The 14,053-nt window shown below is 54.1% G+C and overlaps 1 protein-coding gene across 1 annotated transcript; it reads right to left on the bottom strand.

Moving 5' to 3' along the window:
- Positions 1–555: 555 nt before the first annotated feature.
- On the bottom strand, positions 556–13,962 carry LOC306957567 (uncharacterized protein; the record flags this gene model as incomplete). The annotated part of the gene is made up of 6 exons (XM_079551055.1): positions 556–720; positions 3,417–3,580; positions 6,226–6,367; positions 7,532–7,686; positions 7,758–7,782; positions 13,950–13,962. Coding segments are annotated over 6 exons (664 nt in total), but the record flags the coding sequence as incomplete, so codon positions are not given.
- Between the last annotated feature and the right edge of the window lie 91 nt (positions 13,963–14,053).

Raw genomic sequence — 14,053 nt, 5'->3', positions numbered from 1 at the left:
ACCGCTTTCCCCCGTTTGAGGACCGTTCAAAGCACCTCTAACCGGGGCTTTCTCTCTCTCTCTTTCTGGCTCATTTTTGGGGGCATTTCCCCCATTTCTCCCCGCAGGGCTCCCCCACCAAACCTCTTTTTCCTTCACACCGCAATCCTTTTTGGTTTTTCCCCTCTCATTTGACCGTGAACCCCCATTTCCACCTTCAGAAGCCCCGCTGCATGCGCAGCTCTCACCCAGCGGGACGTTTTGCCCCATTTCTCCCCTCCTCGCAGCACATCTCCATCCCCGCTCCCTCGCACCCCCCACCCCCCTCCTCCCCCACGCTTCCATCATCACCACCGCTTCCACTCGCTCTTTTTTCTCCACCATTTCCCCACTTCCAACCACCGCTCTTCAACACCGCTCTCTGTCGTTTCTGGGGGTGTTTCCCCCCGTTTTTCCACCTCCGGATGCCCCCGAATCCCTTTGGATTTCTCCTCCCCCCCCCCCCCCCCCCTCCCCAAACCTCTTCATTTTTGCCCACTTTCTCCCTTTTCTGCCCCGTTTCTGGCCCAAACCTACCCATGTTGCCTCCACGGCCGCCCCGGCTACCGCGGCCCCCGCGCTCGTAGCCGCCCCGGCCGTACCCTCCTCGCCCGCGGCTGCGTTCCTGCTGCCCGCCGTAGCTCTGCTCCTGGTATCCTCCTGAGCCGCTCATCGGGGCTTGCTCCTGCCCATAGCTGCTGGCTGTGGGACGAAAACACATCACAACATCGTTAGCTTTCCTTCTCAGCTCTGTTTTTAAGCCTTTGCCCCGTTTTCCCCAGCCAAAAACACTCGTTTGTCAACCTGATCCGCTTCCGTGTTCCAGGCGGGGTGGGATGCGGCCCTGGGCGGCCTGGTTTAAGGTGAAATGATGATGTTGGAGGCCCTGATGGCGGCACAGGGGTTGGAGCTTCGTCACCCTCGAGGCCCCTTCTGTCCTCAAACCATTCTGTGATGCCAATTTCAGTTCCCAGCTCGAGTTTTAAATTCAATGGGGGATGGGGGAGAAATCTGGAGGGGTTCGGGGGCTTCCAGAGGTGGAAAACACCCCAAAAATGAGAAAGAGACCAAGAGAGCGGCTTTCTTCTGAGAGTGATGGTTGGAATTGGGGGCAAACGGTTAAAAAATGGCCTTTATGTGTTATGTCTGCAGATGACACCGAGCTGGGGGGCGGCGTGGATCTGCCCCAGGGCAGGGAGGCCCCTCAGCAGGGTCTGGATCAGGACGGCTGGGCTGAGAGGAGCGGGATGAGACCTCGGCGCTTCCTACGGCTTCCTGAAGGGAGGCTGTGATGAGGAGGGGTTTGGCTGCTTCTCCCAGGCGACAAACGGGAGGCGAGGAAATGGCTGCAAGCGGCAGCCATGCTTTGGGTTGGGTGTAAGGAAGGTTTTGCCTCAGGTGAAAAATGGCTGCACAGGGAGCAGCCAGCGACCCTGTTCAGGAGGCGTCCTGCTGAGGAGGTGTGAGATGTGGCTCAACAAAAGCAAGTCTTACACCTAGGGAGGAAGGATTGGGGTGGAACGCAGGGCTGATGAGGAGAGGCTGAAGGAGCTGGGAATGTTCAGCCTGGAGGAGCTCAGGGGAGACCTCACTGCTCTCTATGACTTCCTGAAGGGAGGCTGTGGTGAGCTGGGGGTCGGACTCTGCTCTTGTGTCAGCAGCGATAGGAGCAGAGGGAATGCTTTCAAGCTGCAGCAGGGGAGATTCAGGCTGGACATGAGGACGTATTACGTATTATGGCATCCCCATGTGTCTCTATGGCATCCCCGTGTGTCCCTATGGCATCCCCGTGTGTCTCTATGGAGTCCCCAGGTGTCCCTATGGAGTCCCCAGGTGTCCCTATGGCATCCACGTGTGTCCCTATGGAGTCCACGTGTGTCCCTATGGCATCCACGTGTGTCCCTATGGAGTCCCCGTGTGTCCCTATGGCATCCACGTGTGTCCCTATGGCATCCACGTGTGTCCCTATGGCATCCACGTGTGTCCCTATGGAGTCCCCATGTGTCCCTATGGCGTCCCCATGTGCCCCTATGGAGTCCCCAGGTGTCCTTATGGCGTCCCCAGGTGTCCCTATGGCATCCACGTGCGTCCCTATGGAGTCCCCAGGTGTCCCTATGGCGTCCACGTGTGCCCTATGGCATCCCCACGTGTCCCTATGGAGTCCCATGTGTCCCTATGGCGTCCCCAGGTGTCCCTATGGAGTCCCCATGTATCCCTATGGCATCCACGTGTGCCCTATGGCGTCCCATGTGTCCCTATGGCGTCCCCATGTGTCCCCGCTCCGTTCTCGTCCCACCCCCAAATCCCTTTGGTTGCTCCCAAAATTGTTCACATTTTACAATTTTTTTTTCATTTTTCAACTCATTTTTTCCATTTTTCAGCCCCTCCCAATGATTTTCATCCAACTCTTTGTCCCTTACGGTTTCCCAAAGTGACTCCAGCTCCTTTCCACCCCCTGCCCTGATGCTCAACCACTTCAAATTCCGTTTTCCACCCCCCATTTTGACCCCATTTCTCCCCCTTCCACCTCCTGACCTCACCCCACGTTTCCCAGCCCAATTCTGCACCCCTTCCATCCTCTTTCCCTGCTGCCCAACCACTTCAATTCCATTTCCCACCCCCATTTTGACCCCATTTCTCCCCCTTCCCACCTCCTTACCTCACCCCATGTTTCCCAGCCCAATTCTGCACCCCTTCCATCCCCTTTCCCTGCTGCCCAACCACTTCAAATCCCATTTCCCACCCCATTTTTGAGCCCTTTTCTCCCCCTCCCCACCTCCTGACCCCCCCCCAGGCTTTTCAAACCCATTTTCCAACCCCTCCCACCACAATTTTCACCCATTTCCTCCACTGAGGTTTCCCATACCGACTCCAAGTCCTTTCCAGCCCCTTTCCCTGATGCCCAATCACATCAATTCAGCTTTTTCACCCCATTTTGACCCCATTTCTCCCCCTTCCCACCTCCTGACCCCACTCCACATTTCCCAGCCCAATTCTGCACCCCTTCCAGCCCCTTTCCCTGCTGCCCAACCACTTCAATTCCATTTCCCACCCCCTTTTTGACCCCATTTCTCCTCCTTCCCACCTCCTGACCCCACTTCATGTTTCCCAGCCCAATTCTGCACCCCTTCCAGCCCCTTCCCTGACACCCAAAATCACTTCAATTCCATTTCCCACCCCATTCTGACCCCATTTCTCCCCCTCCCCACCTCCTGACCTCACCCCACGTTTCCCAGCCCAATTCTGCACCCCTTCCAGCCCCTTTCCCTGCTGCCCAACCACTTCAATTCCATTTCCCACCCCCTTTCTGACCCCTTTTCTCCCCCTGCCCCCCCCCCCAGCCCTTTCGGACCCCCTCTGACCCCTCTGCCACCCCCTCCAGCCCCATTCCCACTCACAGGAGCCGCTGTTGCTGTACTGGCTCTGCTGGCTGTAGCTCTGCGGGGCGCTGTAGGAGGACTGCTGGCTGTAGGAGGGCTGCTGGCTGCTGTAGGAGGACTGCTGGCTGTAGCCGGAGCTGGGAGGCTGCCCGTAGCTGGAGCTCTGCGAGCTGCCCCCATAGCTGCGAGGAAACAACACATCCTGAGCCCACAACACCCAGCAAAACCCCCAGGGCCTCGTTAAGACAAGGTGCTAATGAACTAACGTATCAGCCAGCAAGGGAAGAGAGCAAAGCCTGCTGCAGCTCTGCTGGTTTTAGGCAGGGAGTGAAGCAAAGCACGTGGTGGTGGTTGAGGACGGCCAGCGGAGCGCGACGGCGGGGATGGAAGCAACAAAATTTGGTGTCAGCAGCAGCCAGTGGGGTTGGGATCGTCCAGCACAGCAAGATATGGGGGTAGGAAACACCCAACGGGGTTGGAAGCATCCAACAGAGCAAGATTTGGGGTTACAAACATCCAACAGAGCAAAATCTGGGGTAGGAAACATCCAGTGGGGCAGGAAGCATCCAACAGAGCAAGATTTGGGGTTACGAACATCCAATGGGGTTGGAATCGTCCAGCAGAGCAAAATCTGGGGTAGGAAACATCCAATGGAGTTCAATGCAACCAACAAAGCAAGATTTGGGGTTGAAAGCAACCAGTGGGGTTGGAAGCATCCAACAGAGCAAGATTTGGGGTAGGAAACATTCAGTGGGGTTGGAAGCATCCAAGAGAACAGAACATGGGGTTACAAACATCCAACAGAGCCAAATCTGGGGTAGGAAACATCCAGTGGGGTTGGAAGCATCCAACAAAACAAAATCTGGGAGTAGGAAACATCCAACAGAGCAAAATCTGGGGGTAGGAAGCATCCAACAGAGCAAAATCTGGGGTTACAAACATCCAACAGAGCCAAATCTGGGGTAGGAAACATCCAGTAGGGTTGGAAGCATCCAACAGAGCAAGACTTGGGGTTACAAACATCCAATGGGGTTCAAAGCATCCAACAAAGCAAGATTTGGGGTTACGAACATCCAATGGGGTTGGAAACATCCAACAGAGCCAAATCTGGGGTTACAAACATCCAACAGAGCCAAATCTGGGGTAGGAAACATCCAATGGGGTTCAGTGCAACCAACAAAGCAAGATTTGGGGTTGAAAACAACCAGTGCGGTTGGAAGCAACCAACAGAGCAAGATTTGGGGTTGAAAACAACCAGTGCGGTTGGAAGCAACCAACAGAGCAAGATTTGGGGTTGGAAGCATCCAATAAAGTAAAATCTGAGGTTAGAAACATTCAATGGGGTTGGAAACACCCAAGAGAAGAGAATTTGGGGTTACAAACATCCAACAGAGCAAAATCGGGGGGTAGGAAACCTCCAATGGGGTTCAAAGCACCCAACTGAGCAAGATTTGGGGTTGGAAGCATCCAACAGAGCAAAATTTGGGGTTACAAACATCCAAAAGAGCAAAATCTGGGGGGTTGAAACATCCAATGGGGTTGAAAGCATCCAACAAAGCAAGATTTGGGGTTGGAAACATTCAATGGCGTTGGAAACACCCAACAGAGCCAAACTGGGGGGTGGAAACACCCAACAGAGCCAAGTTGTGGGGCTGAAACACCCAACAGAGCCAAACTGGGGGGTTAAAACCCAACAGAGCCAAATTGTGGGTTGAAACACCCAACAGAGCCAAACTGGGGGTTCAAACACCCAACAGAGCCAAACTGGGGGTTCAAACACCCAACAGAGCCAAACTGGGGGTTCAAACACCCAACAGAGCCAAACTGGGGGTTCAAACACCCAACAGAGACAAACTGGGGGGTTGAAACACCCAACAGAGCCAAACTGGGGGTTCAAACACCCAACAGAGCCAAACTGGGGGTTCAAACACCCAACAGAGCCAAACTGGGGGTTCAAACACCCAACAGAGCCAAATTGTGGGGTTCAAACACCCAACAGAGCCCAACTGGAGGGCTGAAACACCCAACAGAGCCCAACTGGGGGGCTGAAACACCCAACAGAGCCAAAATGGGGGTTGAAACACCCAACAGAGCCAAACTGGGGGTTCAAACACCCAACAGAGCCAAACTGGGGGTTCAAACACCCAACAGAGCCAAATTATGGGGTTGAAACGCCTTCAGATGGAGCCCATGCAACAAAACAGCCCTGAAATCCATCCTAAACACTGAAGTTTGGGGCAGAAGGCATTAAAAATGCCATCCATCGAAGGACAGCTGGTGGAAATGCATTGGAAGTGGCGCTGAGTGAAGAGCTGAGGGGTTTGGATAAATGCAAGCAGTGGAAATGAGAGAAAGAACGCAGCCTGGGATGCAATTGATGAGGAGAAGCGACGTGAGCACCCAGTATTTTGTATTTTGGAAGGGGATTTGTTAAAAAAAACACAGAATTCAGCACAAGTCGAAGTTTGCAAAGAGGATTTGTTAGAAATGAGCGGGCAGTGAGGAGAAACGCGGCGTCCTGGAGGTGCATCACAACACCAAGGGAAGAACGCAACGCTCTGAGCTCCAAAGGGCGACGTCAGAGCAAAGCAGAGCGAATTCTTCACACCGCTGAGCTCTGCACAGCAAAACCACCACGATTCCAACCAGCAACGGCAGCTGCAGCCCTGAGGAGGGGCTTCCTAAAAGCACTGCTGGGTTTGGAGTCCAAAAAACCCCAAGGAAACGAGGCGGCCGTCGGGGTTTTGGTGCTCAGTTGGTTGGAATGGGGGGGAAAAGGAGCGAAGCGATGAATTTTGGGGTGAATTTTGGGGGATTTGGGGCTGACCTGCCAGCGGAGGAGCTGGCGGAGGGCGGCTGGTTGTAGCTGGGGTAGGAGGAGGTCTGGCCGTAGGAGGGCTGGGAGCTCTGCCCGCTGCCGTAGCCCCCGCTGCTGCCGTAGGTGGGAGGCGTCGACTGCGTGCTGTAGCCTGGAAAATGGGGGGAAAATGGGTCAGAAAGGTGAAAATTGGGGAAAAAGGGGGAGTGGGGGGGGGAGGAGGGGATTTGGGGTAAAAAGGAGGGGGTGGGAGGAGGGAAGGGGGGGTTGGTGAGAGGGAGCTGAGGGGGGGGGCAGAAAGCAGAGATTTGGGGGGTGAAATGAGAGAGGATGGGGGGAAATAAAAATCTGGAGGAAAAGTGCAGGGTTGTGAGGTGATTTGGGGTCTGAAGTGGAGATGTGGGTGGAAAAGAGGATTTGGGGAGGGGAAAGCTGAGATCCGGGTGAGAAAAAGGGGGTTTGGCGTCAACACAGAGAGATGCTGGAATAAAATGGGGTGACTGGGGGGAAAAGGAGATCTGGAGCAAAACTGTGCGAATCGGAGGGGAAAACATCAGGGTTTGGGGTCAGAGCTGCAGAATTTGGGATCCGAAATTGAGGTCTGCAGTCAACAAAATCAGAGCTTGGGGGAGAAAGTGAAAACAGGCAGGAAAAAGTGGGGAGAGGGTTTGCAAAAGGGGGATTTTGTGTTGGTAAAAAGCATAGGGATAAAACATGGTGATGGAGATGGAAAAGGGGAGAGCCGGAGTCAAAATGTTGGGGTCAGGGGTCATAAAAAGGGTTTTGGGGGCAAAAAGGGGGAAGTGGAGTCAGAAAGGAAGCATTTGGGTCAGAAAAAGCAGGTTTGGATCAGACAGTGTGGATTCTGGAACACAAAGGGGGGATTTGGGGACAAAAAGTGGAAATGTGGGGGGTCAAAATGCAGCGTTTTGGAGTAAAAAGCAAGAAGAAAACGGGGATCAGGAAGGCGTTTTGCTGGAAAATTGGGATTTGGGGTTAAAAAATGGAGATGTGGAGGGAAGGGAGGTTGGGTTGTGGCTGTAATAGGCGGATAGGGAGCGAAAAGGAAGGATGTGGAGCTGAGAATTGCAAACCCAGAGCTGAAAGGAGGGAATCTGCAGGGGGAAAAGGGGAGGATTTGAGGGGAAAAAGAGATGGGGGTTAAAAAAGAGGAGAGCGCGGATGAGAAAGGGCGAGGAGGGGTGAAAAATGGATTTGTGGATGGGAAACCAAGGGGACGAGGGGCGAAGGCGGCGCGTTTGGGGTCGGAACAGCAGAGATGCGGGGTGAGACGGGGAGGGGGAGCGGTGCCTACTGCTCTGCGCTTGTCCGTAGGAGGAGCTGTAGCTGCTCTGGCTGTAGGCCGCCCCGTCGGCCGGCTGGCTGTAGCTGCTGTAGCTCTGCTGCCCGTAGGGTTGGCTGCTCTGCTGCGAGTAGCCCTGTGTCGGCGGGGCCGGGTACGCCCCGTAGCTGTGGGGGGGAAATCCAGTGGGTTTTGGGGTTCGGAGGCGATATGGGGGTCGGGGGGGGGTGGGACGTACCTCTGTGTCGCCGTCTGGCTGTAATCTGTGGGGAAAGGCAGAGTGCAGTGTTAAACAAGGAGCCTTGGGGGAAGGGAGGCCAGCGGGGGGCGACGTGCGGCCCTTCGGGACAACGACGCCGCCTCGTTTGTAGGATCTTCGTTAATTAACACAGAGCTGGTCATTGTTGGTCATTCAACAGTGCAGCGCTGGGCTGCTTATGGCTGCGGTCTGTGTGCTGGCTGACAAGCGCACATCTCTCGGACCTCAACTGGCTCACACCTGAACCGAAATGGGGCTCAGACCCACAGCACAACATGGGTCAGACCTGCATCAAAACGGGGGTCAGACCCACAGCACAACATGGGTCAGACCTGCCATCAAAACGGGGCTCAGCCCCACAGCACACCGTGGGTCAGCCTGCCATGAAAATGGGGCTCAGACCCACAGCACAACATGGGTCAGACCTGCATTGAAACAAGGCTGAGACCCACAGCACAACATGGGTCAGACCTGCCATCAAAACGGGGCTCAGCCCCACAGCACACCGTGGGTCAGACCTGCATCCAAACGGGGCTCAGACCCACAGCACAACATGGGTCAGACCTGCATCCAAACAGGGCTCAGACCAACAGCACAACATGGGTCAGACCTGCATCCAAATGGGGCTCAGACCCACAGCACAACATGGGTCAGACCTGTATCAAAATATGGGTCAGACCCACAGCACAACATGGGTCAAACCTGTATCAAAATATGGGTCAGACCCACAGCACAACATGGCTCAATCCTGTACCAAAATGTGGGTCAGACCTGCATCCAAACAGGGCTCAGACCCGCATCAAAACAGGGATCAGCCTCCCATCAAAATATGGGTCAGACCCACAGCACAACGTGGGTCAGACCTGTGGGTCAGACCTGCATCAAAACGTGGAGCACTCAGACATCAAAATGTGGGTCAGACCCACAGCACAACATGGCTCAATCCTGCATCAAAACAGGCGTCAATCCTGCATGAAAATGTGGGTCAGACCCATAGTACAACATGGCTCAATCCCACATCAAAATGTGGGTCAGACCTGCATCAAAACGGGGCTCAGACCCACAGCACACCGTGGGTCAGACCTGCATCCAAACAGGGGTCAGCCTCCGATCAAAATATGGGTCAGACCCACAGCACAACATGGCTCAATTCTGCATCAAAACATGGGGCAGACCTGCAGCAAAACATGGGTCAGACCCACAGCACAACATGGATCAGCCTCCCATCAAAACATGGCTCAGCCCCACAGCACGCCGTGGGTCAGCCTGCCATCAAAACATGGCTCAGCCCCACAGCACACTGTGGGTCAGTCTCCCATCAAAACATGGCTCAGCCCCACAGCACGCCGTGGGTCAGCCTGCCATCCAAATGGGGCTCAGCCCCACAGCACACCGTGGGTCAGCCTGCCATCAAAACGGGGCTCAGCCCCACAGCAAAATGTGGGTCAGTCTCCCATCAAAAAACATGGCTCAGCCCCACAGCACGCCGAGGGTCAGCCTCCCATCAAAACAGGGCTCAGCCCCACAGCACGCCGTGGGTCAGCCTGCCATCAAAACGGGGCTCAGCCCCACAGCACACCGTGGGTCAGCCTCCCATCAAAACGGGGCTCAGCCCCACAGCACACCGTGGGTCAGCCTGCCATCAAAACGGGGCTCAGCCCCACAGCACACCGTGGGTCAGCCTCCCATCAAAACGGGGCTCAGCCCCACAGCACACCGTGGGTCAGTCTCCCATCAAAACATGGCTCAGCCCCACAGCACACCGAGGGTCAGCCTGCCATCAAAACGGGGCTCAGCCCCACAGCACACCGTGGGTCAGCCTCCCATCAAAACGGGGCTCAGCCCCACAGCACACCGTGGGTCAGCCTCCCATCAAAACATGGCTCAGCCCCACAGCACACCGTGGGTCAGCCTGCCATCAAAACGGGGCTCAGCCCCACAGCACGCCGTGGGTCAGCCTGCCATCAAAACCTGGCTCAGCCCCACAGCACACCGTGGGTCAGCCTGCCATCAAAACATGGCTCAGCCCCACAGCACACCGAGGGTCAGCCTGCCATCAAAACAAGGCTCAGCCCCACAGCACACCGAGGGTCAGCCTGCCATCAAAACCTGGCTCAGCCCCACAGCACACCGAGGGTCAGCCTGCCATCAAAACCTGGCTCAGCCCCACAGCACACCGTGGGTCAGCCTCCCATCAAAACATGGCTCAGCCCCACAGCACACCGTGCGTCAGCCTCCCATCAAAACATGGCTCAGCCCCACAGCACACCGTGGCTCACGACGGCGCCCAGCTCTGCTCCTCTGCTGCCCAAACCCATTTTTCCAGGCCGTGATCCCGGCTCAATCTGTGCCAACAGCAGACCCCATTTCTGAGCCCATTTCTGCCCATGCACATCATCATTTCAGGTCGCGTCAAGCCAACTTTACACCCATCCCACCTTTGTGTCAACTTTTGCCCATTCCTCCCCAGTTCTTTTCTGCCCATTCCCTCTGCTGTTCCCTGTGACCACGGTGCCTTTTTCCCATCGCTCTCACATTCATTTTTCTGCACTGCATCCTCTGTTAACATCCCTGGAACTTCGGCACCAACTTTCCCTCCGTGTTTGTGCACAAAACCCCCATCAAAGCCCACCAAAACTCACACCAAGCATTCGCCAGCGACTGACAAAACCAGAGACGTCGGTTGGCTCCGTCCCCAACCGCTGCGCTCCCAACTCCCCTCAAATCTCAATCGGAATCTGCTTCAATTCCCCTCCAATCGCATCAAAATCACAAACTGCGGCGAACTGGGACAAAATCGGGGTCAGTTTTGCCCATTTATTCCAGTTTATGGCGACATCGGTGTCAATAAAGCATGAATCCCTGCCCACGTGCCACAAATCCCATCAGATCTGGATGGTGAATTCACTCACACTGGAATTGCTGCCCATCTGGGCCAAATTCACCTTAATTTGGACCAACTTCAGCTTGATTTGGACCAAATTCACCTTAATCCGGGCCGAAACCTACCTCAAGTGGGGCCAAAACTTGCCTTAATTGGGGCCAAACCCGCCTTAATTGGGGCCAAAAATCCCGCCCTACCTTGGGCTAAACCCCCCTTAATTTGGGTCACGTCTTAATTTGGGCCAATCCCCCATTAATTTGGGCCAGAATTCACCACTTCTCAGCCGTTTGGCCACAAAGGCCCTGAAGAATCCCTGAGTTCCCAGTTTCACTTTGTAACAAATGCATGCGTGCACAAATTTATGCACGTATGTTAACAAGAAGCCCCAAACTGACCTTTATGCCAAAATATCACCACGCTCACGGAAATTACACACAAGTGCATATAAATATTGATAATATTGATGCTTAAAATACTTTCAATTGCAACCAAACCTCCAGCTTTTAACGCTCCTCCTTTTGTGACGCGTTGAATTCCCTGCCATCCCAGCACGAAGCCACACAAATGGGTACAAAAAGTCCCTTTTTCTGCCCGTTTATCCCCAAAACACCGCACTTAAACTCCATATTCCGCATTGCTACAGACCGACACAACCCACGAGGTGAGGATGCCTATGGCACCGTTCTGAATGCAATACACGACCCCCCCCCCCCAATCTTATCCATCATTCATTACATGAAGACAATAAGAAAAACTCAGTAAGTGCCCACCAAAATAACTCGAAATACGACAGGCTCCAATGCCTAGAGGGGAAATCCCCAAATGACGCCCATTTCGCTGTGAGCTGAAGGGGATCACGCCGCCCTAAATGCCCCCCTCTCCCCCCAAAGCCCCCCGAGACGGGAGGGGAGATGAAGGCAGGGCTGCTGCCCCATAGCAATGAATGGGGGCGGAGGACCCGGATGTAGCACTGCGGCGGCGCCACCGCGCATGCGCGGCGCACACAAAATGGCGGCGGTGGCGCAGCGGGAAAACCGCGCCCCACAAAATGGCGGCGGCGGGACGGGAGCAGGAGGAAAAGAGGGGAGCAAAGGGGGGTCCTACTTTACAGACCCCCCGAAAAAACACCAGAATTACCCGAATAACCCCAAAATGACACAAAACTGGCAAAAAAACACCAGGCTTGAAGCCAAAAGTCCCCATTTCCCCGCGATTTCTCTCCGTTTTCAAGCTTTGTTTCCGTTTCCCGCCGCGCTTTGTCTGCGCGCCGCACCCCCCCCCCCCCCCCGAAGTTTCGTTACTTTCAGAGTAAAATCACCCCAAACCCACAAATAATTTTTTTATACCGACCAAAATAAAGCCATGTTTTGTCGCCCCGCAACGAAATTCGCTGAGAAACGTCACAAAAATCCGAGGGAAAAGGGGAAAATGGAGGGGGAGGGGGGGCGTCAATCCTGCCGTGAGAGGCCTTCAGGCCTCCCCCGAAATCATAAAGATTACAGAAATAAACGCTTTTCTTTTTTTCACAGTATCGAAATCCACGCTTTGCGGTTACGATTAAAACAATAAAGCGGCGTTTTGTGAGGAAAAATAATGATTGAAGCAGCGCCGGAGACGGCGCTCATTCACGGCAATTACAGCCCATAAAAACTAGAATTAACGGTTCTTCCATCGATTTGCACCGAGTGCAATTAATAATCAATTAATTAAGGTGAAACCGGGCGGTAAAATTAGTGCAGAAAATGATTTTTAAGGAAAAAAACCCGGGGTGAAACGTGAATGAATCTGAGCCCCCTCCTCCCCCCCCCCCCCGCCGCCCTCAATCACAGCACCAACAAAAACCCGGCCGTTATTTGCGGTTTTTACCCCAAATTTCCTCCTTTTTTCCACAGGAAATAAAATAATTTCATTGCGTTGATTAAAAAAATGGAACAAAAAGGTTTTTTTTATGAGGAAAACCGTCGAATTTGAGCGGGATTTCACCTCCCCCCCCCTCCCCTCACGGCCGACTTCCGCTTCCCGCCATTACGGAAAGCGCCATTAAACGGCTTTTAATCGTTGATTAATCGTTGATTGATCGCTAATTAATCGTTCATTCCTCCGCCCTGTCGCAAATTCACGTCGCACGGGATGGAAAACGATGGGAAAAGTAAATAATAAATAAATTTTAGGAGGAAACACCGTGCAAAAGAAGCGCTCAAGCGCTGCGCGGAACCGCTCCGAAATTAACGCCAATTAAAGGCTTTTCCTTAATGAGCCTTAATGAAGCATCCATTTATTAGAGCACAACGTAAGGAGCCGATGCCGTGTTTGCTAAAAAAACACCAAAAATCGCGGTTTTGTGAGGAAAAAAGCCTTCAATAAATCCGTTCTCAACTCCTCCCCCCCCAATACAGGTAACAAAGGAGAGCCGCCTCTCATTAACGGCCCCTAATTAACCACCGTAATTAACGCCTTCGCCACCGTTTCCTTCCCTAGCATAAATGCCGCGCTTTATAATAACGGAATATCGAAAAAAAAAATGAATTTATGAGGAAAAATCGCGAAATAAACCGATGGCGAAGGAGCCCCCCCCCCCCCCCCCCATTACAGCCAATGGAAACGGCCGCCGTTAATTAACAGCGCTCATTAACGCCGCTCATTAACGCCTCGACCACCACGGAAGCCGCACTTTAAAACAACAAAAAAAAAAACGGGGGAAAAAAAAAAAAAAAAAAAAAAAAGGGGGATTTTGTGAGGAAAAAAAAAAAAAACCAAAACCTCGTTGAATAACCCGTTATTACGCCGCAGCCCATTGCGCCCGTCGCAATTAACGCCGGTCATTAACGCTGCTAATTAATGCTTTCCTACGCCCGAAATCGCGCCTTTGAACGGCACCAAGGAGGACAACGAACCGCTTTGGTGAGGAAAATCCGTTTTCCTGAGGGAAAACCCGTTTTGGTGAAGGAAAACCTCGCCGCCCCCCCCCCCCCCAGCGCCGCTCCGCACAAAGAAAACCCTTCCAATTAACCTTCCAATTAACTTTCCCTTCATCAAACGCCGCTAATTACCCTCCGCAATGAACGCCCTCCCTCAAATAACCCAGCGGATTGAGAAATAACGAGCTCTGAAGCCCCCCCAAATCTCTCCGCACGGCCTCACTCTATGGGGCCGCTCCCCCCCAGCCCCATAAATCCGCCATTTTAGGACCCCCCCCCCTCCCCCCATAACTGCAGCCGCCCCCCACCATTCCAGCCCCCTTCCCCACCTCAGGACCCCCCCGCGGCCGCGGTTTTTCCCCGCCGTACCGTTGGAGGCCATGGCGCTCCCGCCCTGCCCGGCCGCTGCCCCTCCACGTGGCGCTCGGAGCTCCCCCCCGCCGTTCCCTTCCCTTTTCTCACTTCGTGTCCCC

The sequence above is a fragment of the Tetrao urogallus genome (genome assembly GCF_951394365.1).
Source record: "Tetrao urogallus genome assembly, contig: scaffold_281, whole genome shotgun sequence".
NCBI classification, from domain to species: domain Eukaryota; kingdom Metazoa; phylum Chordata; class Aves; order Galliformes; family Phasianidae; genus Tetrao; species Tetrao urogallus.
The sequence above is the reverse complement of the archived record's forward strand: the minus strand, read 5'-3'. Positions and strand labels throughout refer to the sequence as shown.